This window comes from Mauremys mutica, chromosome 26 (assembly GCF_020497125.1).
Source record: "Mauremys mutica isolate MM-2020 ecotype Southern chromosome 26, ASM2049712v1, whole genome shotgun sequence".
In the NCBI taxonomy this organism is placed as follows: Eukaryota; Metazoa; Chordata; order Testudines; family Geoemydidae; genus Mauremys; species Mauremys mutica.
Genome location: NC_059097.1, coordinates 8,983,019 through 9,006,973, shown reverse-complemented (window position 1 = coordinate 9,006,973; position 23,955 = coordinate 8,983,019). Strand labels below are relative to the sequence as shown.

Here is a 23,955-nt window from a genome sequence, read left to right as displayed (position 1 = left end):
ATCTCCTGCCAGACTGATTCTGATTTAGGATCAAAGACGTGGACAAGCACCATTCCCAAGCATGGACAGCCAAGAACATGACTCCACCAGACACGTTGGGAAGCGAAGGAATACGAAGGGGTGAACTGTGTATGGCTCAGGCACAAGGTAACAGTTCTGGGGTGATGGGGAAGGATGGAATGTCTGAGTCGCCCCATCTCCTTCCAGTGTCACAGAGCCTAAAATGACCCTTATTTCCCTGACATTGCTCCAGCTCTTCTTCATATTTAAATATATTTTAAATGAGAAAAAAAAGTCAACAAAATAATCCAATCCCTGCACAATCCATTACCCTGCACAATCCAGGGTAATGTGAGAACAACTGGGAATGAGACAATCTCTCCTCAAAGAGGAACTTGACGTCTCTAATAATAACTTTGCACTGGGAGGAGGAGTATAAATGTGAATCTCCAGGTTTGTTTAGAAAAGGAAATGTGATGATGGTTAGCTCAGACAGGAGGAAATGTGCAAGATAACTCCACCGACTATCCATGGCCCATGTCTTTAGTGCAAGAATAGTTCTCTTTTTACATCAGGAAAGTGAACTCAAGCTAGCTAACTCCATGACAACCACAGTGATAAGACCCAGGTAGATTTTATCTCAACGTAGCTGGTTGAAGACACCCCCCATCTCCCCCACCTGGGGTGATGACATTCCTGGTAGAAAGGACACCCACTCCCATGACTCGCAGGACAATGGAGTTGATACAAAGGACCACAGGATCCACCCCAAAGATGGGCGAGCTTCAAAAGCTCATGTGTGGGAGCTGAGGGACTACAGTGTGCAAAAGATGCAAACAGCCTTAACACTCACTACTTGGGAACTGTCAAAAGAATTAAAGAAAAAATCTCCTGACAGCTCTAGAGAAGGTTTTTATGAAGTTTATCTCCTTTACGGATTCTCTGATGTTTAGAAAGGCCTGAACTATGAGTAAAGCTTTTCCCACACTCGCAGCATTCATATGGTCTCTCTCCGGTGTGGACTCTGTAATGTGTAACAAGGGTTGAGCTCCGAGAGAAGCTTTTCCCGCACTCACTGCATTCATAGGGTTTCTCTCCTGTGTGGACTCTCTGGTGAGAGATAAGAGAGAAGAGGTGAGTGAAACTTTTCCCGCACTCACTGCATTCATAGGGTCTCTCTCCTGTGTGGATCCTCTGATGCATAGTAAGGTGTGAGCTCCGAGAGAAGCTTTTTCCACACTCGCAACATTCATAGGGTCTCTCTCCTGTGTGGACTCTCTGGTGAGAGATAAGGGAGGAGAATTGACTGAAACTTTTTCCGCACTCACGGCATTCATAAGGTCTCTCTCCTGTGTGGATCCTCTGATGCATAGTAAGGTTTGAGCTCCGAGAGAAGCTTTTTCCACACTCGCAACATTCGTAGGGTTTCTCTCCCGTGTGCGTTGTCTGATGAGAGATAAGGGCTGATCTCTGAGTGAAGCTTTTCCCACACTTGCAGCATTCGTAGGGTCGCTCTTCTGTGTGGATTCTCTGATGAGAGTTAAGGGTATATTTCTGAGTGAAGTTTTTCCCGCACTCACAGCATTCATAGGGTCTTTCTCCTCTGTGTATTCGCTGATGCCTACTAAGGGCTGAGGTATGATTGAAGCTTTTCCCACACTCACAGCATTCGTAGGGTCTCTCTTTCGTGTGGATTATCTCATGTCGAATAAGGGCTGAGCGGTAATGGAAGTTTTTCCCACACTCACTACACGTAGTCTCTCGCTTTTCCGTGAGGATTTTCTCCTGGGACGTAGTTTCCTTGAGGTCCCTGTGAGTTCCCTGACAATTAATGGGTTCATCCACTCTCTCCTCTGAGTGGTTTCCCTGCTCTCTCTCTGGTCTGTGGTAATTTTCACCAGCTTTCCCCTGCTCACGGGGGCTGGACACACTCCCTTTGGCTCTTCGCAGTAATTCCCCATGTGCTTCGGCGAGCTCAGCATCTTCCTGGTGAGGATTCTGCTCCTCGCTCTCCCTCACCACCCCATCACCTGCTAGAAGAGAGGAGAAATCTCAGAATTGGGGATGGAAAGGCAGAGAACAAACCCAAGTAAGTGCTGGAGAGACAGAAAATAAAAATCAGGGACTGAACTCCCCCTAACTCTTCCCCACAGGGGACAGTGGAGGGGATCAATTCTGCTCCCCACCCAGGACCGGCCTTTAGGGGGGGCCGTACGGGTGCCCCACCCAAGGGGGTGCCGGGCGCAGGGTTTGGATTCCCACCTGACCTGCTGCCGAGAGGATCGCAGGGCTGATGAAAGCGGCACAGGAGGTAGATAAGCAGCTGCGTGGGGGAGTGGGAGAGACCTGAGCTGCAGGGGGAAATTGGACGACCAGCGTCAGAGTCAGGTGACTGTTCCAGAGCAGAGGGGCCCTCTCTGCCCTGCTCCATGTGTGCAGCTGCTGCTGTTCCTGTCCCCCCACCCCCCGTTCACCCCCGGAGTCACCCTGTCCACCCCCGACTGGGAGCATCCTCCTGACTGCTCTGCAGGGGGGAGGTGCTGATTGATGGCGGGGTGATCCCCTCCCCCCAACCCAGGTAGCCGATTTCCACTGAGCTGGGGTGACGGGACAGGGGGAATCTGCGTGTGCTGCTGCCTCTCTGGGGCCGGAGCTGCTGGTAGCTGCTTGTGTCTGAACAAGCCTAGTTCAGGCTCCTGACCCTGGGAACTTTCTTAAAGAGACAGCGCGCTCACTCACTCAGGCACCCACTACCTTCTCACACACACACACACACACACACACACACACACACACACACTCTCTCTCTCTCTCTCTCTCTCCTTTACACACTCCCTTCAACATACACACACTCTTTAATATCCTCCCCTCAACACACACACACCCCAGGGCTCCCTGCATCCAGGTCACTTCCCCACCTGGGCTGTGCTGAGACATCAGGAGCAGCTGCTCTCCTGCCCTCCCCTTACACAGCCTGCAGGGAAAGTGACCTGGGTGCAGGAAGCCCTGACGTCGCTCCTTGCTCCCCTCTCCCCAGGGCTGTGTGGGGCGGGGGAGCAGCAGTCCAGTGGGGGAGCGAGCAGCAATGCCAGCTGCTTTGTGCATCCAGGTCAGGTTCCCCACTTGGGTGCAGGAGGGGGATGCCGGGATTAGAGGCAAAGGGGGCACAGTGCAGGGGTTGAGGGCACAGGAGAGTGGTGCAGGGGGTAGCAGTGAAGGGCTGCATAGAACCATATCTAGAACCGTATCTAGTCCACCCTCCTGCTCAAAGTAGGACCAATTCCCAACTAAATCATCCCAGCCAGGGCTTTGTCAAGCCTGACCTTAAAAACCTCTAAGGAAGGAGACTCCACCTCCCTAGGGAACCCATTCCAGTGCTTCACCACCCTCCTAGTGAAATAGTTTTTCCTAATATCCAACCTAGACCTCCCCCACTGCAACTTGAGACCATTGCTCCTTGTTCTGTCATCTGCTACCACTGAGAACAGTCTAGATCCATCCTCTTTGGAACCCTCCTTCAGCAGTTGAAAGCAGCGATCAAATCTCTCCTCAGTCTTCTCTTCTGCAGACTAAACAATCCCAGTTCCCTCAGCCTCTCCTCATAAGTCATGTGCTCCAGCCCACTAATCATTTTTCGTTGCCTTCTGCTGGACTCTTTCCAATTTTTCCACATCCTTCTTGTAGTGTGGGGCCCAAAACTGGACACAGTACTCCAGATGAGGCCTCACCAATGTCGAATAGAGGGGAACGATCACGTCTCAATCTGCTGGCAATGCCCCTATTTATACAGCCCAAAATGCCGTTAGCCTTCTTGGCAACATGGGCACACTGTTGACTCATAGCCAGCTTCTCATCCACTGTAACCCCTAAGTCCTTTTCTGCAGAACTGCTTCCTAGCCATTCGGTCCCTAGTCTGTGATGGAGATTTTACAGGGTCCCGCTTACCCCAGACAATGCTTGCTACGCACAAGTTTTTGCAGGCCATTGTAGGCCAGCTTGACATTATGGTATAGGAAAATTTGTAATAGCTTGTGTGGCAATCAAAAGGCCAAAGAAAGAAAAGGGAACTAAAATCAACGGATAGTTGTGCAATATGGCCTAAGTATAGCAGCTCATTAGCAAGAAACATAATTAAGCAGAACAGTGTTGTACAATGTAACCGCACATAGGTGGGCAAACACAAGTTAGGAAAAGCTTATTGTACAACAGTATTGGAAAATTATATTAGTAAGCAATAAGGTAACGGAAGAAGAGGGACATGGCGTAAGCAGGGAGCATCTAGGACAATAACAGGAAAACCCCAAGATGGTGAGGGGCTCTGATTGGCTTGCTGATAATAACCAGTATCCCAAATAAGGAAATCTAAGTAAGTGTTAATTTGCGGTTTTAGCCTTTATAAGCTTGGTGAAAATTTGTTGAAGACAAGGCAGCTGACCCCTTGCATGGGGCCATGCTAACCTTCCCTATATGCATATTTGTATTCTAATAAAGGGGCCTCAAGGCTGTGTCTGACCCAAAATCAACTGTGTGGTTAATTTTTCCACAACAATTTGGGGGCTCGTCCGGGATCCACAGATGACATCCCTGGATCGGAGGACCACGAGCAGTTCCCTTTCAAACCCCGGGCCCATCTGAGAGGTAAGAGACCTTTTGAAATCTCTAGAGGGGTTTGTGAGAGGACTGGTCCGTAGGCTCCGGCTGGGGTAAGTCACAAGCTGGATCCTACCTTGGGACAAAGTCAAACACCCTTGACGCCCTTATTCAGGCCTTAGTAGGTTTGGCAGAGGCGGAATCCCGAGCCTCGGAACCTATTCTCAGTGGGTTTGGCAGAGGCGGTATCCCGAGCCTCGGAACCTATTCTCAGTGGGTTTGGCAGAGGCAGTATCCCGAGCCTCGGAACCTATTCTCAGTGGGTTTGGCAGAGGCGGTATCCCAAGCCTCGGAACCTATCCTTGGGTTAGGCTGAGTTCCGGTCTCAGTCTCAGGTCAGGCTGGGTGGGCCCCAGTCTCAGGTTGTGCCGGCCGCCCCAGGCCTCGGGCCGCGCTCTTTTGGTCCGGAGGAGACTGATCGCCTATTAGAGCTGGGCGTTCGGGGTCCCGGAGCCACTAGGTTGGGAGGAACCAGGGGCAGTTTTCGCCCTGGCGGCTGTGCCAGGAAACGTGCCTGTGTGTGTAAGGCCGTGCGGCCTCTGTGTGTGTGTATAAGGCCGAGCGGCCGGAGTGTGTTGGTTGTGGAAAGACGCCCAGACCCCCTGCAAAGTGAAAACTAGTGACCGGGGGTGTTCTGAAAGCAAGCTCCACAACCCCGCTTGATGAGAGACTAAAAAGCTTCCCTGACTGGCAGGCCTTGGTAAGTGGCTAACCAGTCGAGGTGCTTGTGTGTTCCCCATCCTGTTATCCTTTACCCCTCCACCTCCCCATGGCCCTGTGACTGCTCTTTGAGTACTGCCTTACAAAAGGCCGCAGAGTCCCTTTTGTTCCCCTCGGAGCCATAAGCTCCCTTCCCTTCCTCGGAGAGGAGGGAAGCCCCAGGAAACCGTACCGTCGGCTCTGAGGCTTCTGTAGCACCGTTGGGTCGAAAGCTGGTGCCCAAAGCTGCAGAGGGACGTGCGGGGACCACGGGCTTTTTCCGTTAGCCCACCCCCCGCTTACCCGCTCGCCCTGTAGGTTTGGCAGAGGCGGTATCCCGAGCCTCGGGACCTATTCCCTGGTGTTCCTGCCATGAAACAAGGGCAGGCCTGGTTGGGCCATTAGTTAGAACTGTGGTGACCCCCGAGTTAACATCCTGGTGTGACTGGCTTGAGTGAAGTGCGCTGTGGTGAGAATGGGGGCCAAAGGATCTAAAATCCTGCCGGTCCCACCCAAAGGCACTCCTGCTGCTTATATGTACGTATATTATGGGTCATCGATGTGTAAAATATTTAGAAAAATGGAATTGGTATACCAGAAATGATCCAAAACTGCAGTTTCCCCTGGAGGGAAGTTTTGACCTTGACAGGATTGTACACCTCAGGGGTGCACTCCTTGTCAACGCCATGCCTGTGTTGTGAAGGTTGTTTTGTATCGGTTATAGGTTTGGGGTTAGAACCCCCGAGGTAGAAGCCACTATGAACCCTGGGGAAGTGAGTAACACCGGAGTGGCCCTAGAGATAAGGTTGGCCAAGGCTCCCGTCAGCAATAGGCAGACAGTGGAGGGGCTGTAAAACTAGCTGCCAGTAATTGGAGCTAACAGCCCATAGGTGTGCCAGTGAATGACACCCTGACTGATGGCGACAGGGGCAAAGGGTACACGGTAAATGTGGTGTGTTTTGTTGTATGTTTTGTCCACTGTGCTAGCCTGTGTTGTATGTTTTGTCCACTGTGCTAGCCTGTCTGTTAAGTGTTTTATATTTAGCCCTTTAGGGATGCCTGTCAACTAGGTTGTAATTGTCTGCCCGGTATCCATAATGGGGGCAAGGGGGAATCTAAGCAGATTCCCATGCCAGAGAAGGGCACTCCAGTCACGTATATATACCCAAATTATGGTCCTAGAAAGTAGGCAGGGAGCTGTTGCGCAGCCTCCACTGGTCCTGAGGGAAAGAAATATCAAAAGATTTGCGTTGTGAATTAAATTGTGCAATCTGCTGTACCCCAAATGGTATGTATCTAGATGTGTCTGATCCCACTCACAATGAGGTCCTGGCAGGTTTTCAGGACACTCTAAAGGAGCAACAGGAACAGCTGGTTAAGGTCTCTCCCTCCCTGTGGGCATTGTGAGCTGATCATGCCAACCAGGTTGGGCACATTGGGGCTGCCCAACTGGCTGAAATTTTGCCTAAACCCAGCAAGACCATTTCCCAAAGTGTAGTAAACCCTCTCTCAAACTAGACCGAGAGAGGAATTTTACTGTGCTGTTCATGCTGTTGTTTTCTCTATCTTTCCTGTTGTCTGTAGCCTTGCTATTATTCTTTCTTACAATGTACCAGTGCTGAGGGGTTGTCACCGCCTCAGAGGAGGATTGTATTAAGTCCGGACATAGAAAAAATATTATTAAATAAAATGCATCAAGATGTAATGTGTGTATGTAAAGGGATAAATGGGGGTTAAGTCAAAAGCCCGCCCTCCTTGCTAAATTGGTAGTGAAACAATGCCTATGCCCATGGAGAAAAAAAAATGTAGCAAGAAAAAAGGATTGGGCCCAAACAAGCAGGCAACTGCAGTTTGAGGAAGTTAAAAGAAGGAAAGTTAAAAGTTAACTCTGTAGTTATTGGAGGAAATTAAGCAGTAAAACTATGTATAAATATTAAAAGAAGGTATTATGAGAAGAAAAATCTTGGTTTCTTTGCAGTCATTCCTTTGGGAGTGTCTGTGAATAATCCAGGCAAGAGGTTATTTATTTAACTATAAAAGATAGTCAATTTTGTTAAAAAAATGTATGGTGTGTACAATCTTTGTTTTATAATAAATTGGTGTTGTTTTGGGGTTGTAAAACAAACAAAAATATTTTTACCAAACAAAAAGAAACTAGTGTTAATTTTGGTATTTAGTATTTGATCCTTAAGGTAATTTAATGTGTTATAAAATTTTGGTAAGAGAATTTAAATCTGTTTTGGTAACAAATAGCAAATAGAAGCTGTAGTAAGTACCCCACACTAAGCCTTAAGGTGGCTATGTGTAATCAACGGTTATGTTGTCAAAGGAAAGCCAAAATGGATTGTGTTTTCCATTTAAAAATCAACATGTATTTAAGAACAGAAGTTAAAAGATAGAAACCATTAAAACCTGACCTGTCTATAAAACAAATACAGGAAAATATGGGGAGTAATTTGAGTAATTCCTCAGTTTTGCCTGCAATCAGTAAGGGTATTTATAAAGGAAAATTATTTAGATTAATTTTATGTTTGAATGTTGTAATTGTAAGTATGTGTTAGTTTTAGTAAAGTATTTTCTTGTAAAAAGACAAATGCCAAAACTGCTGTAAAACTTTGGCATACCTGTGAGTAGCAACAGTGATTGTGAACTTAATATACTGGACAGATTGTAATGAGTTATGTGCAGCTTCATAGATCTAGTATGGTTAAGTGCCCTTTGAAGGCCACTCCCAATTGAAAGGCCTGATTAAGCTTTTATAAAATTTGTACCAGGGCACTTAATGCAACTATTGATAGTGCCCTGCTAGCTTTGGCTCAGATGGACATTCATTTAATAAATAACACAATGCTTAATTATTGCAAGAGACTAATGAAATGTGTTAGGTCTTTTTATATACAGTAGCTCTGCTGCTTGCTGAAACCAGAAGGCTGAATCTACATGGAGGTCCACCAGTGAGAAACTACTCTGGCCTTATTCTGAAAGACCCTTATCAAATAGTGTTAATTACCAACACCGCTGTGAAGTGTCGAGAACTGACTACCTGCCCATGTTTCTCACTGTAATGGCTCTCCGACTGATGATCGGTCTATCTTTCCTTCTGGCATTGTTGCTCCTTCTAGACAACAGGAGTGAAGGACAGGGTAAAGATGTGGCAACCTTTCCTTTATCTGCTGACAGACCCACTGAGCCTTTGAATCTTACTAAAAAAACAAACCTCTCCACCTGAGGGCATAATAAAGCCTCCAAGCAAGCAAGGTGATTGTGCTAGCAACCTCTCCCTTGCTGCCTCACTGCCGGACAGCTAAGTGAATTATGACTACGAAATCTCAAAGAATAGCTTGCGGAAGCTAGCCAAAACTACCTGAAAATGAAACTTGTAGTGTTCCTCAAATGCTCCTTAATGAACTTAGGGTGGAATGGGGCTGATGGAGCAGCTGGATGGTCGCTCGGTGGTGCCCAAGACTTTGTTGCCTTGCTTTGCTCATGTGACCCATGGTTTGGCCCATGTGAGCAAAGGAGGGATGATTGCACTGGTGTCACGACACTAGTAGTACACAATAGTGGTAAGCCAGTCCGGACTAACCGGCAGCTCACCCCACTCTGTGGGGCCCGTCTGTAAATATCCGGATTGACTTTATCAACATGCCAAAAGGTTGCTCATATGAATATGTGTCTGTATATTCTCTGGATGGATTAGAGCCTTACCTTGTGCAGAGGCTGCCTCCATCACAGTAGCAAAGAAATTGTTTAGGAATTTTTATTGATGATTTGGTCTCCCTGTTTCTATAAAAAGTGGCCGAGGTACCCACTTTATGGGTCAGATCATGCAGCAAGTCTGCAAGGCTCTCCACATTGAGCAGCATTTACATTGTGCTCACCACCCTCAGAGTGTGGGGACAGTGGAATGGGAAAAAGGGGAACTTGCAAACAAACTAGCCAAACTGTGTAAGGAAACAATCTTTGAAATAGATGCATTTTATGACAAGGTAGATAAAATGCTAGTTTCTGGAATCTGCCACGATACTCATGAAAAGGTCCCCTTTGCTATTTGGTTACCTATTTGGTAAATAACCAAACGTATACCCACAGAACTTGTCTGTTTTCCTGCCTAGAGGCCACTCCTGTAGCAGATAACATCACCTGTACCTTATTACAGTATTCTCCCTCTCATACTACGAACCCAGAGGCATCGCGGGAAAATATCCACGTATATAACCAACAGCTGTGGTATAGCCCCTATAGAAAAGAGACCCAGCGGGATTCAAATGAACTATACTTAATGCTACGTTAGGGATTATCAGGTTTACTTTACCGTTAACTCACTTTCAAATTGCCGCCATCTATCCCAGTTGTTCCAGAGGGGCGGCCATTTAACTAATGTTGCAACACCTTTGGAGTCACAGGTCCAGGAAAAGAAGGAATATCACTGACACATTGTGGAAAGGGGCCAACAGTGCTGCCTCCGCTTGGAGTATTTGTAAAACCTAACAACATGAAGGTAGATTGGGCCAACTGGAAAAGTATACCCAGTCTTATTTCTGGGGCACAGTTAACTCAGGTGTAGGCGGGAATGGGTGAACTGCACGTTATTTCAGCCCTTAGTTCTATGACCCATAAGGTATTAAGAGAGGTGGTATTAAATATCACTGATGCTGGGAAGGCATTGCAGTGGGATCTGGCATGTTTGGGATTTCCTGAGTGACCAGCTAATGGCCATTCAGAGTGATCTTGAGAACCAGGCTTGGCCCACGGCCCTTACAGACATCTCAGGAGTACCATCTGACCTGTGGTCATAGAGGCATAATTGGAAATTCTCTGGGCAAAAGTGTGTGCATTCACAGTGCTCCTTCCAAGCATATGAACCAGTTAAAGGAAGTGTGAGCTTCCACATACCGAATCCTGCCAGGCCCGTGGGAAGGATGCATATGAAACTGGGTAATTCACCAAGACATTTGGGAAATCAAGCCACCTCATATGCCTAATCAATTCATAGTCAGTGCTCCTAAAATAACAATATTTGGATTGGGATAGGAAACCAATGGATGCTCTCGCCATTAGAACCCCCACGGCTTCAGTGTGTATGTAAACTAAAGCCAGGAGAAGTTGTCACAGTTTTGTTAGAAGAATATAGAACAAAAAACTATCCTAACAGGACACCTGCTTCTTTAAGCTAATGATAGTTGTGTGCTCGTACAGACCACCATTTACAAGACATACATTTAATCTCACCACTGCTGCAGACAGTCATATATTGAATTGGCCTAAAAAGAAAAATTTTGCAACCAGCCCTTTAGGCTTAGATATCCTTTAATTGGACTACCCTAGTACCTGACTGGTTCCAGAATTTGTTTGCAGTTTTACCAGAAGTACAAAAATTTCTGAACTTTAATGGCAAATTTACATATTCCAGAATATATATCAAAGTGAAAATAATGCTTTTATATAGCCTATAGGGTTTCTATTTTGTGTACTAAATATGATGTTTTGTGTTTTGTAACTAAAACCATTTAGTAATCCCAACCCCATTGTTTTATTGCCATAGAACTGTTATTGCTTTTATTATTATTGTTTGGTATGGGGTTATGTTATTGTTGCTTTTGTAATGGATCCATTTATCATTGCTTGCCCAGTTTTAACTGCTAGATTTAATGCATAAGAGCGTGTGAAGCTAATAATTGTTAATGAACTTTATGGCAACAGTTGGAACAAACAGAAGCCAGAAACAGTGATAAATGTGTATAAGGATGAGCAGGACAAGAGGGAAAATACGGTGGGCTTAGAACTTTGACTAGACTTTTAGGCCTAAACTTTGGATAAGCTTGTTTTCAGGCTGTGTTAAACTTTGGTTCAACTTGTCTCTGTGTATAAGGGAAAGAGAGGAGGGGGACAGAGTGATGAAAGAGTGATAAAAAGTTGCTTCTGTGTGTCAAGAGGTAAAAGGAGTCACAGTGGAAAGTTCCCAAAATGGAACAGTGGCTTTTCTGTACAAAGGGCATGTGGGGGCAGGAAGATGTGGTCAGGGCCCCAAAAAGGGGAACTAAAATTGGATAAAGGGAAACCAGAATATCTGTTAAATTATAACAGCTGAGCTTGCTTTTAGAACTACAGAAAAGGTGGTAGAACAGTCAAACCACCCCACGGCCCTAACCGGTTCTTAATCGGTACCACGAAACTAAGACCGGATCTCTGGATAGGACTAGGTAACCTATGGACATTATGGCCCTTAGAACCCCCTCAACTCCAGTCCATCTGAAAGCTTAACCCTGGAGAAATTGTTACTGACCATGATCATATGGGAAGGTAACGGCCAATTAACAACCCTTGCTTCCCAACCTCTTATCCAGGCCAATGATAGCTGCGCTCTTGTTAACTCAATTGTTTTACGGGACACGGTCTTTAACAGGAAACATGGCCACTAGCACTCATGTTATTTATTGACCCGCAGACAAAACGTACCAGGTTTTCCTGCTGTTCGATTGGACCGCTTTGATGCCAGATCGTTTTCATTCCTTAGTGTCCCTCCTACCGAAAATCCAGCAAATATCCCAGTTGCAGGAACAGATCCATATCCTCGAAAACGTGTATTAAACTGAGCTGAATGCCTTTTAGATGGCCTATAGAGTTACAGCTTTTTGTATTAAAGCTCATGTTCCTTGTTCCATTATCAAAACCCTCTAGCCCTCCATACCTCTAGGTACATATAATGGGGCCTTTCAAAAGGAGGGTTGTCATTAAATATTTGTTTTTGTTATTGTTGCTGTAGAGCGTGTTGTCCCCGCTCTATATTTGCTTTGTATATCCCACTTTACTAAGTGGCCCTTGTTCCCTTGAGGAAATTAAATTCCTGTCTGCCTGAAACCCTGGAAGCACCCTATAAAATAAGCCTACAAGTTCTGAAGTCCAGAACTTAATAAATATTCACATTGAGGAGGTTGATGCCAGTGAATTGGCATCAAAAGGAGGGGATTGATGGAGATTTTACAGGGTCCCGCTTACCCCAGACAATGCTTGCTACGCACAAATTTTTGCAGGCCATTGTAGGCCAGCTTGACATTAAGGTATAGGAAAATTTGTAATAGCTTGTGTGGCAATCAAAAGGCCAAAGAAAGAAAAGGGAACTAAAATCAACGGATAGTTGTGCAATATGGCCTAAGTATAGCAGCTCATTAGCAAGAAACATAATTAAGCAGAACAGTGTTGTACAATGTAACCGCACGTAGGTGGGCAAACACGAGTTAGGAAAAGCTTATTGTACAACAGTATTGGAAAATTATATTAGTAAGCAATAAGGTAACGGAAGAAGAGGGACATGGCATAAGCAGGGAGCATCTAGGACAATAACAGGAAAACCCCAAGATGGTGAGGGGCTCTGATTGGCTTGCTGATAATAACCAGTATCCCAAATAAGGAAATCTAAGTAAGTGTTAATTTGCGGTTTTAGCCTTTATAAGCTTAGTGAAAATTTGTTGAAGACAAGGCAGCTGACCCCTTGCATGGGGCCACGCTAACCTTCCCTATATGCATATTTGTATTCTAATAAAGGGGCCTCAAGGCTGTGTCTGACCCAAAATCAACGGTGTGGTTAATTTTTCCACAATATCTGTAACAGTGAATGGGATTCTTCTGCCCTAAGTGCTGGACTCTGCACTTGTCCTTGTTGAACCTCATCAGGTTTCTTTTGGCCCAATCCTCTAATTTGTCTAGGTCCCTCTGTATCCTATCACTACACTCCAGCGTATCAACCACTCCTCCCAGTTTAGTGTCAACTCATAGACTCCTAGACTTTAAGGTCAGAAGGGACCATTATGATCATCTAGTCTGACCTCCTGCACAATGCAGGCCCACAGAATCCCACCCATCCACTTCTATAACAAACCCCTAACCTATGTCTGAGTTATTGAAGTCCCCAAATTGTGGTTTGAAGACCTCAAGCTGCAAAGAATCCTCCAGAAAGTGACCCGTGCCCCATGCTGCAGAGGAAGGCGAAAAACCTCCAGGGCCTTTGCCAATCTGCCCTGGAGGAAAATTCCTTCCCGACCCCAAATATGGCGATCAGTTAAACCCTGAGCATGTGGGCAAGACTCACCAGCCAGCACCCAGGAAAGAATTCTCTGTAGTAACTCAGATCCCAACCCATCTAACATCCCATCACAGACCACTGGGCATACTTATCTGCTGATAATCAAAGATCAATTGCCAAATTAATTGCCAAAATTAGGCTATCCCATCATACCATCCCCGCCATAAATTTATCAAGCTTAGTCTTAAAGCCAGATATGTCTTTTGCCCCCACTACTCCCCTTGGAAGGCTGTTCCAGAACTTCACTCCTCTAATGGTTAGAAACCTTCATCTAATTTCAAGTCTAAACTTCCTAGTGTCCAGTTTATATCCATTTGTTCTTGTGTCCACATTGGTACTAAGCTTAAATAATTCCTCTCCCTCCCTAATATTAATCCCTCTGATATATTTATAAAGAGCCATCATATCCCCCCTCAGCCTTCTTTTGGTTAGGCTAAACAAGCCAAGCTCTTTCAGTCTCCTTTCATAAGACAGGTTTTCATCTGCAAACTTGCTGACAGTGCAGTCCACACCATCCTCCAGACCATTAATGATTGCGGCACAGGAGTGGAGTGCAAGGGCTGGGGTGAAGGGGGCACAGTGCAGGGGTTAGGGGCTCAGGAGGGGGCAAGTGTTGTGGTGCACGAGGGGGGCAGAGGTTAGGAATGAAGGGGTGTAGGGATTAGGGGTGCAGGAGGGGGAGCAGGCATTTGGGGCAAAGGGACACAGTGCAGAGGTTGGGGGGAAGGGAACGTGGGTTGCCTACGGAGCCCATGGGAGCCAGGGGCACCAAAATGCAAGTTTGCCCCAGGTGCCATTTCCCCAAGGCCGGCCCTGTCCACATCCCATCCAAACACTCAGTAGGAAGGGAGGGAGCTCCAGCCGAGGTGTCAATCATCATCTGTAGGAAGCCAGGAATGAGATCTGCTGGGGACTGTCCTGAGCTCACAGAGTCTGTGTGGGGAATCCCAGCAGGTTCTCTAAGGCACTTACAGTTTCTGGGATGGTTTAATGTTTCCTCACCTGTGCAGGGACTTCCCAGGATCTCGCTTTCCACTGAACCAGGGAGATCCAGGACCCACGGCTCTTCCCCTCCTTCCAGCTGGAAGATCACAGAGGGTTGGGAAACTGGAAACCCTGCTCAAGGGAAAGAAAACAAAGGAGATTAGGGGAATTCATAGGCCATTTATCATCATAAAAACATTCTATTAGTTTAACCCCAGTCCATTTTAAACAATAAAATCGCAGGGCCAACTCCCCAGGTGCTCAAAGGTGCAGAACACTCTGCTTAGGAGGGATTTAACTATCCCCATCTTTGCTGGGAACACACACAGCCAGACACTCATTATCAAAGAGGCTCCTAAAAAACAGAGACTGGAACTGCATTTCCCAGAAAGTGAAGACTCCAGACAGAGGGCAAGTGTCCCTGGTACTGCTTCTTGCTGACAGACAGGTCCAGAGCCAAAGAGAGAGTCCAGGGGAAGCTGGGAACAGGAAGCATGGGCTGGGGGGGTTCAGTGGAGTAAGGACCTGGAAGGGCAGGGATATCACTGAAGGCAGGATCTCAGCAGCATTAGATGTCAGGAAAGCACATCCTGCGGCATTAGGGAACCTAGTGAGTCAGGTATAAAGGGAGGGGGCATAAAAAACACTGTGTGTGGAGAAAGCTGGCAAATTAGATGGTGTAGTTCAAGAGCCACAGCCCAATTCTTCTGCCAAAGGAGAATGAAAAATAAGAATCAGGCCATGTGACTTCAGGAGGGACAAATTCGAAGATCCAAAGAACATGCAGAGAAGAAAGACGGCGGCTCTTGCAGGTGGGGATGGAAAAGGAAGAGTCTCCATGCTTCATGGAGCCAATTAGTTCATTTTATCATTCATTGATCATTGTTATGGTGATCTCATATGTTATTTCAGATGTAGTCACTGTGTACGAAATAGATTTAAGTTGTAGGTATAGACAGAAGTAAGACAGGTAGAGCCCTGCATGGATACAAAATTTATATCTGCATCTGATCTGCGATCCGCAAAAATGGTCCATGGATATCTGCAGATTTTCAGGGCTCTAGGAACAAAATTTGTTCCTGCAGCCGATCCACAAAAATGGTCCGAATTCTCCACCAGGAGACGTGATCAAAGCGAAGGGCTAAGGCAATGAATCCTAAAATCTTCTAATATAGGCTGGAAGGGACCTCAAGAAGTCATCTACTCCATTCCCATCGCCCTGCGGCAGGATCAGGTGTAAATATGCCAGAAGTTTGTCTGACCTGTTCTTAAAATCCTCCTGGGACAAGAATTCCACAACCTCTCTTTGTAATCCATTCCAGCACTTCCCTATCCTTATCGCTGGAAAGGTTTTTGTATTACCCACCCTCAACCTTCCTTGCAGCAGATCAAGCCAATTACTTCTCCTCCTACCTTCAGTGGACGTGACGAACAATTAATCACTGCTCTCTTATAACAACCTTGACATATTTGAAGACTGTTCTCAGTTCCCCACTCACTCTTTTCTCAAAATTAAACATGCCCAGTTCTTTCAAGCTTCCCTCATAAGTCATGTTCGAGGACCAGGAGGGCGCTTTTTCCTTCTGAATGGAGATGCGCAAGGTGAGGTCAGAGAAAAGGATCTTGGAGTAACTGAGACAGGAGAGGATGACTAAGAGCTCTAGCTGTGCGGATGGATAGGAAAGGCCAATTGTTAAGGATGTTACGCAAAAAGAAAATGCAAGGTGTAGGCACAGCCTGGATAGGAGGCCCCAGAGGGAGCTCCGTGTGCACAGTTATGGGCCTGAGTGACAGGAAGCACAATGGTGCTGTCTGCGGCGATAGATAAAGAATGTGGGGGGAGGGCTTGGGGGAAATATTAAGAGCTTTGCTTCAGCTGTTGATCTTTAGCTGATGGCTGGACATCAGTGAGGAGATGAGAGAGAGAGAGAGAGAGAGAGAGAGAGTGGGGCTGAGACAGGCCAGGAGCACAGAGGCAGAACTGTGAGTTAGGAGCACAGAAATGGTAGTTGAATGTGTGTGTGTGCGGATGAGATTACCCAGAAATAAGGTGCAGAGGAAGAAAAGAAGAGGACCAAGGACAGAGCCCCGTGGAACCCAAACAGAAGGCTGGAACGGGGGTCAGCCGGCTCATTCTAAAGACACTCTAATGCAGTGACTGGAGGAGGAGAAGGATGTGACTCATCATGGACCTCTTGATGCCACCCGGCAGAGGGCACAGGGTGCCTAATGTTTTACTGGGATCCCACAGACCAGGTACACGCATATTAGTTCACCCAAAGGTGGCGTGTCAGGTGTCTGTCGAGGAACTAGTTAGGTAGGTCTTAGGTAGCTCTTAAAAGCTTTGCCAGTCCAGCTCTATTGTTTAAGGCTGTGAAAAAGTGCACACACGCATGCGCACACACGCACACCATCCAACATGGCTCTGCTGGCCAAAGCTCAATTACAGACACATCCATTTTTTAAAACAGGAAACTAAATGCTCATAAGCTACATTAATGCAGAGTTAAGGCTGCCCAGTGCTGTCTCCTGCCTTGCACCATATGGACTGTGAGTGAACTTAAACCTCTGCAGACCAGGAAATGAAAAGTTAATGTAAACTTTCCCCCAACCCTTAACCCTGTAGCTGGCCAGAACCAGTGAGAATGGTTCTGCGTGGGCCGTGCAAAGGTTAACCAACTGCCACAGGGACTCAGGTATTCAGCTCAATGCAGCAGTAACGGGATGAATTCTATGGTCTGTGGTATAAAGGACGTCAGAGTAGATGACCTAATAGTCACATCTGGCCTTAAAAATCTATGAACCTATAATCCATCCGAGGAAAGACTAAGGGTACGTCTACACTACGGGACTATTCCGAATTTGCATAAACCGGTTTTGTAAAACAGATTTTATAAAATCGAGTGCGCGCGGCCACACTAAACACATTAAATCGGTGGTGTGCGTCCATGGTCCGAGGCTAGCGTCGATTTCTGGAGCGTTGCACTGTGGGTAGCTATCCCGTAGCTATCCCATAGTTCCCGCAGCCTCCCCCGCCCCTTGGCATTTCCGGGTTGAGATCCCAGTGCCTGATGGGGCAAAAATCATTGTCGCGTGTGGTTCTGGGTACAGCCTCACCCCTCCCTCCCTGAGCAGCAGACAACCGTTTCGCGCCTTTTTTTGCTTGGTGAACTGTGCAGACGCCATAGCACAGCAAGCATGGACCCTGCTCAGCTCCATACCACAATCGTGAATGTTTTAAACACCTCGCGCACTCTATGGTGAACCAGGACCTTCAATCCGAGGCGAGGAGGCGGCGGATACGGCAGCGCGGCGATGACAGTGATGAGGACGTAGACACAGAATTCTCTCAAACCGCGGGCCCCTGCGCTTTGGAGATCCTGATGGTAATGGGGCAGATTCTATCCATTGAACGCCGATTTTGGGCCCGGGAAACAAGCACTGACTGGTGGGACCGCATTGTGTTGCAGGTGTGGGACGATTCCCAGTGGCTGCGAAACTTTTGCATGCGTAAGGGCACTTTCATGGAACTTTGTGACTTGCTTGCCCCTGCCCTGAAACGCCATAATACCAAGATGAGAGCAGCCCTCACAGTAGAGAAGCGAGTGGCGATAGCCCTGTGGAAGCTTGCAACGCCAGACAGCTACCGGTCAGTCGGGAATCAATTTGGAGTTGGAAAATCTACTGTGGGGGCTGCTGTGATGCAAGTAGCCAAAGCAATCACTAAGCTGCTGCTACGAAAGGTTGTGACTCTGGGAAATGTGCAGGCCATAGTGGATGGCTTTGCTGCACTGGGATTCCCTAACTGTGGGGGGGGCGATAGATGGAACCCATGTCCCTATCTTGGCACCGCAGCGCCAGGGCACCCAGTACGTAAACTGGAAGGGGTACTTTTCAATGGTGCTGCAAGCACTGGTAGATCACAAGGGACGTTTCACAAACATCCACGTGGGATGGCCAGGGAGGGTTCATGACGCTCGCGTCTTCAGAAGCACTACTCTGTTTAAACGGCTGCAGCAAGGGAATTACTTCCCAGACCAGAAAATAACAGTTGGGGATGTTGAAATGCCTGTCGTTATCCTGGGGGACCCAGCCTACCCCTTGATGCCATGGCTCATGAAGCCATACACAGGCAGCCTGGACAGTGGTCAGGATCTGTTCAATTACAGGCTGAGCAAGTGCAGAATGGTGGTGGAATGTGCATTTGGCCGTTTAAAGGCGCGCTGGCGGACATTACTGACTCGCTCAGACCTCAGCCAAACCAATGTCCCCTATGTTATTACTGCTTGCTGTATTCTCCACAATCTCTGTGAGAGTAAGGGGGAGACCTTTATGGCGGGGTGGGAGGCTGAGGCAAATCACCTGGCCGCTGATTACGCGCAGCCAGACACCAGGGAGATTAGAAGAGCACACCAGGAAGCGGTGCGCATCAGAGAAGCTTTGAAAACGAGCTTCATCAATGGCCAGGGTACAGTGTGACTGCTGTGTTTGTTGATGAACACCCAACCCCCTTGATTGACTCAGTCCCTGTAAGCAACTCCCCCTCCCCCTTCGAGTACAGCTTACTTATGCAAATAAAGTCACTCTCATTTAAAAAGCATGAATTCTTTATTGATTCATTATAAAAAGAGGGAGAGAAGTAAGGGTGTGGTTTGGGAGGAGGATAGGAGGGATGGAGAAGGCCATTAAAAAAAAAATTCACAGTAACGACATCCTTCTGGTTGGGCTGTCCACAGGGGTGGAGTGGGCAGGTGCACGGAGCTTCCCCCCACGCGTTCTTACACGTCTGGGTGAGGAGGATGTGGAACATGGTGAGGGTTGAGGGTGGTTATACAGGGGCTGCAGCGGCACTCTGTGATCCTGCTGCCGTTCCTGAAGCTCCACAAGACGCCGGAGCATGTCAGTTTGATCACGCAGCAGCCCCAGAGTTGCATCCCGCCACCGCTGATCTTCCTGCCGCCACCGCTGATTTTCCTGCCGGTCTTCCTGCCGCCACCTCTCATCTTGGTTGTCCCTCCTGTCCTCACGTTCATCCCTCCTGTCCTCACGTTCACTGGCCTCTTTCCTGTAATTTGAAACCACGTCCTTCCACTCATTCAGATGAGCTCTTTCATTGCGTGTAACTTCCATAATATCCGAGAACATCTCATCTCGCGTCTTCTTTTTCCTCCGCCTTATCTGTGCTAGCCTTTGGGATGGAGGAGGGATGGTTGAAAAATTTGCAGCAGCATGAGGGAGATAAATATTTAGAAAGATACATTTTACAGAACAATGGTTATACTCTTTCACAGTGAACAGCACTATTCACCTAGCACATGTGATTTCCCTACAAGGTCGCATTTTTCATCTTAATAGTGAGTGCTTGCAGCTCTGGAGTTACAGATCTCACAGACACAGGTCCAGGCATCAGAATTCAGCTTGCATGCGGCCAAGGTAAACTGTCTTTCGGCTTCTGTAGTGATTTACCCCTCCCCCCCAACGCATGGCTAATACCACGCTAGATCCCTGCTAATCAACAACCTTCCCACCCCCCCCACCCACTGAGTGTCTGGTAGCTTGGGGAAGATCGCCGGTGACCAAACACAGAAAAGATCATCGGCATTTCACTCCTCCCCTCCCCCCGCTTCGCTACGTGCAGGAAAGTTTTTTTTTTAAGCTGCTGCAGTCCACGAACCCAGTAGAAAAATGGCCACCCCCCTTACTTAAATTCCTGATTTTTAACCAGGTTATCCTGAACGATATCACTTTGCTGAGGATAACAGAACAAGATAAAGAGCGGATGCTTCTTGAATGCCAGCAGTCACCGGGACCATACGCTGCTATGCTTTGCCACGCAATGATACCTGATTACTTGCTACATGCATGGCGTGGTAAAGTGTCCTACCATGGTGGGCGGAACAAGGCTGCCTTGCCCAGAAACCTTCTGCAAAGGCTTCTGGAGTACCTACAGGAGCGCTTCATCGAGATGTCCCTGGAGGATTTCCTCTCAATCCCCGGACATGTTAACAAACTTTTCTAAGTAACTATACTGTCTGCGAATGCATCCCAAGTCCTCAGGGCAAATCAATCATTAAAAAAGGCTTGCTTAAAAAACAATGTTTGCTATTTGCAAAGGTACACTCACCAGAGCTCCCTTCCATGGCGTCATTGTCTGGGATAGTGGCTTGTGAGGGCTGGGAGGATGGTAATTCCGTCAGGGTGATAAAAAGCTCCTGGCTGCTGGGGCTCACGGAGTGCTGTGTGCTCTCTGCTAGGTCTTCCTCCTCTTCTTCATCTTCATCTTCCCCGTCTGCATAATCCTCAGCCATGGCAGAGATTACAACCCCCACCTCGGAATCCACGATCAGGGGTGGGGTACTTGTGGCGCAGCCCCCTAAAATTGCATGCAGCTCAGCATAGAAGCGGCATGTTTTTCGACCTGCCCCGGACCTTCCGTTTGCTTCTTTGGTTTTCTGGTAGGCTTGTCTGAGCTCCTTCACTTTCACTCTGCACTGCACTGAGTCCCTGCTGTGGCCTTTATCCGTCATAGCCTTAGAAATTCTTTCAAATACTTTTTCATTTCGTCTTTTGGAACGCAGTTCTGTTAGCACTGAATCCTCTCCCCAGATAGCGATCAGATCCAGAACCTCCCGTGCAGTCCATGCTGGGGCTCTTTTACGATTCTCAGGAGACTGCATTGTTAACTGTGCTGATGAGCTGTGCGTGGTCACCTGTGCTGATGAGATCTCCACGCTGGGGAAGCAGGAAATGAATTTCAAAAGTTCGCGGGGCTTTTCCTGTCTACCTGGCCACACATCCGAGTTCAGAATGCTGTCCAGAGCGGTCACTGGTGCACTGTGGGATACCGCCCGGAGGCCAATACCGTCGATCAGCGGCCACACTAACCCTAATCCGATATGGTAATACCGATACTAGCATTACTCCTCTCGTTAGGGAGGAGTACAGAAACCGGTTTAAAGAGCCATTAAAATCGATATAAGGTGCCTCCTAGTGTGGACGGTTGTGGCGTTAAATCGGTTTTACGCTCCTAAAACCGATTTAAACGCCTAGTGTAGACCAGGCTTAAGACATTGTGCTGTGCTCACAGGTGGAAATCCCAGCATTTATCCGCATGCCCTCCAGCTGTGTGCACTGGGCCAGCTGTAGCTCTGACTGGCTGATGGAGGGATTGGTTGCAGCAGCTGGGCAGAGCTGTGCCTGTGCTATGCAGAGAGGTGCATGTGAAACTTGGAGGGCAATTCTGCCTCATTTCCGTGCTGAGTGTTGTAGGCTTGGTCAGCAAAGGTGCCCAAGGGTATGTTCTTGCCATGGGGGTTGTCAGCACCCTGGTGGCGTAAGTTCGAGTGATCTGTGGGGCTTAGTGAGGGGTAAGTGAAGGCAGTGACTCAAAAGGAAAAGTCAGGTTGAGGGCAATGGGGTAGTAACACTGTGCAAGTCTCAGCTGGCCTGTGTGCAGGAGGTTCAGTACTGGAGAGCAGGCCAGGGGGAGGAAGCTTCTGTTTGCTATGATGGCGTTGAACCCGAATATTATCTTAGCAAAGAGAAGAACATGTTAGACATTCTGCTGTACTGCTCTGTTCCCAGAGCACTCTGTAACAGGGGAGGGGAGAGGGCTAGTGTGGGTGTTTCTGGCATGTCGGGGTGATGCTGAAACAGGGCAGAGCAGAGGTGGCATTGGGGGAGTGGCAAGAACCTTAACTCTGCATTTCTCCTTCTAAAAACCGAGGGGACGGGAATCCTTACCCAGCGAGGTCACATTCTCACAGATCTCCTGCATGACCTCCCAGTAGAGGGCTCTCTGAGTGGGGTCCAGCAGAGCCCACTCTTCCCTGGTGAAATACACAGCCACCTCCTCGAAGGTCACCGGCCCCTGAAAGAGCAAGAGCCTGCCACTTAGAATCTGCTGCCCCAATCAGAACCCCACTATTCATGGAGGAAAGGAGCCAATCAAATGGAAGCTCAGAGAGTCAGCAGAGTCCTATCCCCATACTGCTGAGAGCAGCCAGGAGACATCTGGGTGAGGGGACCAAGTGAGAGCCCCTTGTCTCTCCCAGCAGATCCACCACAGACCTACTAGCCAGAGGCTAATACAGGAGATGGAGCCCCCAGTAGGGTCCAGGCACAGCCCCATGGTAGAGAACCCAACACCCTTCCCACTGCCAGCAGCTGGATGTGAGGGGCCGGGACATCTTCCCTACACCTCCCTGCTGGGTGCCCCCTTTCCATGTCACACCAGCCCCTGGCTAGCAGGCTGAGAGTTCAGCACTGGAAGTCTGGTCAGTTTTCCCAGCCCCGCCCAGGGAGTTGCTTTGTCTGTTTCCTGTTTCACAAAGTAGGGAATTTTCTCCCCCAACACCCAAGTGTTTCTTCTGAGAATCTAGGCCCATGTTAACATAAGAACAGCCGTACTGGGTCAGACCAAAAGTCCATCTAGCCCAGTATCTGTCTACTGACAGTGGCCAATGCCAGGTGCCCCAGAGGGAGTGAACCTAACAGGCAATGATCAAGTGATCTCTCTCCTGCCATCTATCTCCATCCTCTGATGAACAGACAGGGGCGGCTCTAAGAATTTGGCCGCCTGAAGCAGGGCAGCACGCCGCAGGGGGCGCGCTACGGGGCGCCGATCCCGCGGCTCCTGGTGTCCTCTTGCAGCCGTGCCTGCGGAGGGTCCGTTGGTCCCGCGGCTCCGGTGGAGCTTCCGCAGTCATGCCTGCTGCAGGTCCAGCCGAGCCGCGGGACCAACGGACCCTCCGCAGTCATGCCTGCGGCAGGTCCGCTGTCCCGCGGCTCCGGTGGACCTCTCGCAGGCATGACTGCGGAAGGTCCGCTGGAGCCGCCTGCCACCCTGCTGGCAAAATGCCGCCCCACATGCGCGCACTTGGCGTGCTGGGGTCTAGAGCCGGCCCTGCGAACGGAGGCTAGGGAGAGGGCCGTCCTTAGGATTTATGGTGCCCTAGGCGAGATTATTAAACTGGTGCCCCTGTGCCTGATCTGCTCTTAGCAACACAAATATAAGCTTACAGTATTGGAAAACTTGCCACATTCACGTTATTAAAACCAGTTTAACTTAATTAAGCACACTGTAATGTTGATGCACTAGCACTAAAGAAGTAGCCCTATAGAAAAAATTCTGATTTGACAGAATGATGCAAATAATATAATTTTTTTAATTTGTCAAAATTTTATTGGAAATTTATATGAAGAGGTATTGAAACAAAGATTTGTTTTTAATTAAAAGCAATCTTTCTGGCTTTTTTGGCTGCAAAATCAATTTAATAAGCTGGGTTTCCAAACAGTGGGAAAATATAACCCTAGTTTTACTGCTAGGTAAAGCACAAAGTGACCAAAATGAAGTCAGCACAGAATCATCTCATCTAGATTAAGGTAGTACAGAAATGTTACAGAAGTCCTATTGTGCCTTATTTTTGTTTGGAAAGACATTGGCAATAGCAGCACATTCACATGATAAAATACAGGATAAATCACTGCCTCTAAAGTTCCATCAAAAACTGACATTTTCACAGCTCTAGCACGATCTG

At 47.9% G+C, this 23,955-nt stretch overlaps 1 protein-coding gene across 1 annotated transcript in view; it reads right to left on the bottom strand.

Annotated features, from left to right (window-relative positions):
• The window catches only part of LOC123356634 (zinc finger protein 665-like), a 638,684-nt gene that overhangs the window by 540,861 nt on the left and 73,868 nt on the right, over positions 1-23,955 (bottom strand). Inside the window, exon 6 of the mRNA XM_044999990.1 lies at positions 960-1,747. Within this exon, the coding sequence (XP_044855925.1) occupies positions 960-1,747 (788 nt within the window). The remainder of the gene's footprint in view (positions 1-959; positions 1,748-23,955) is intronic.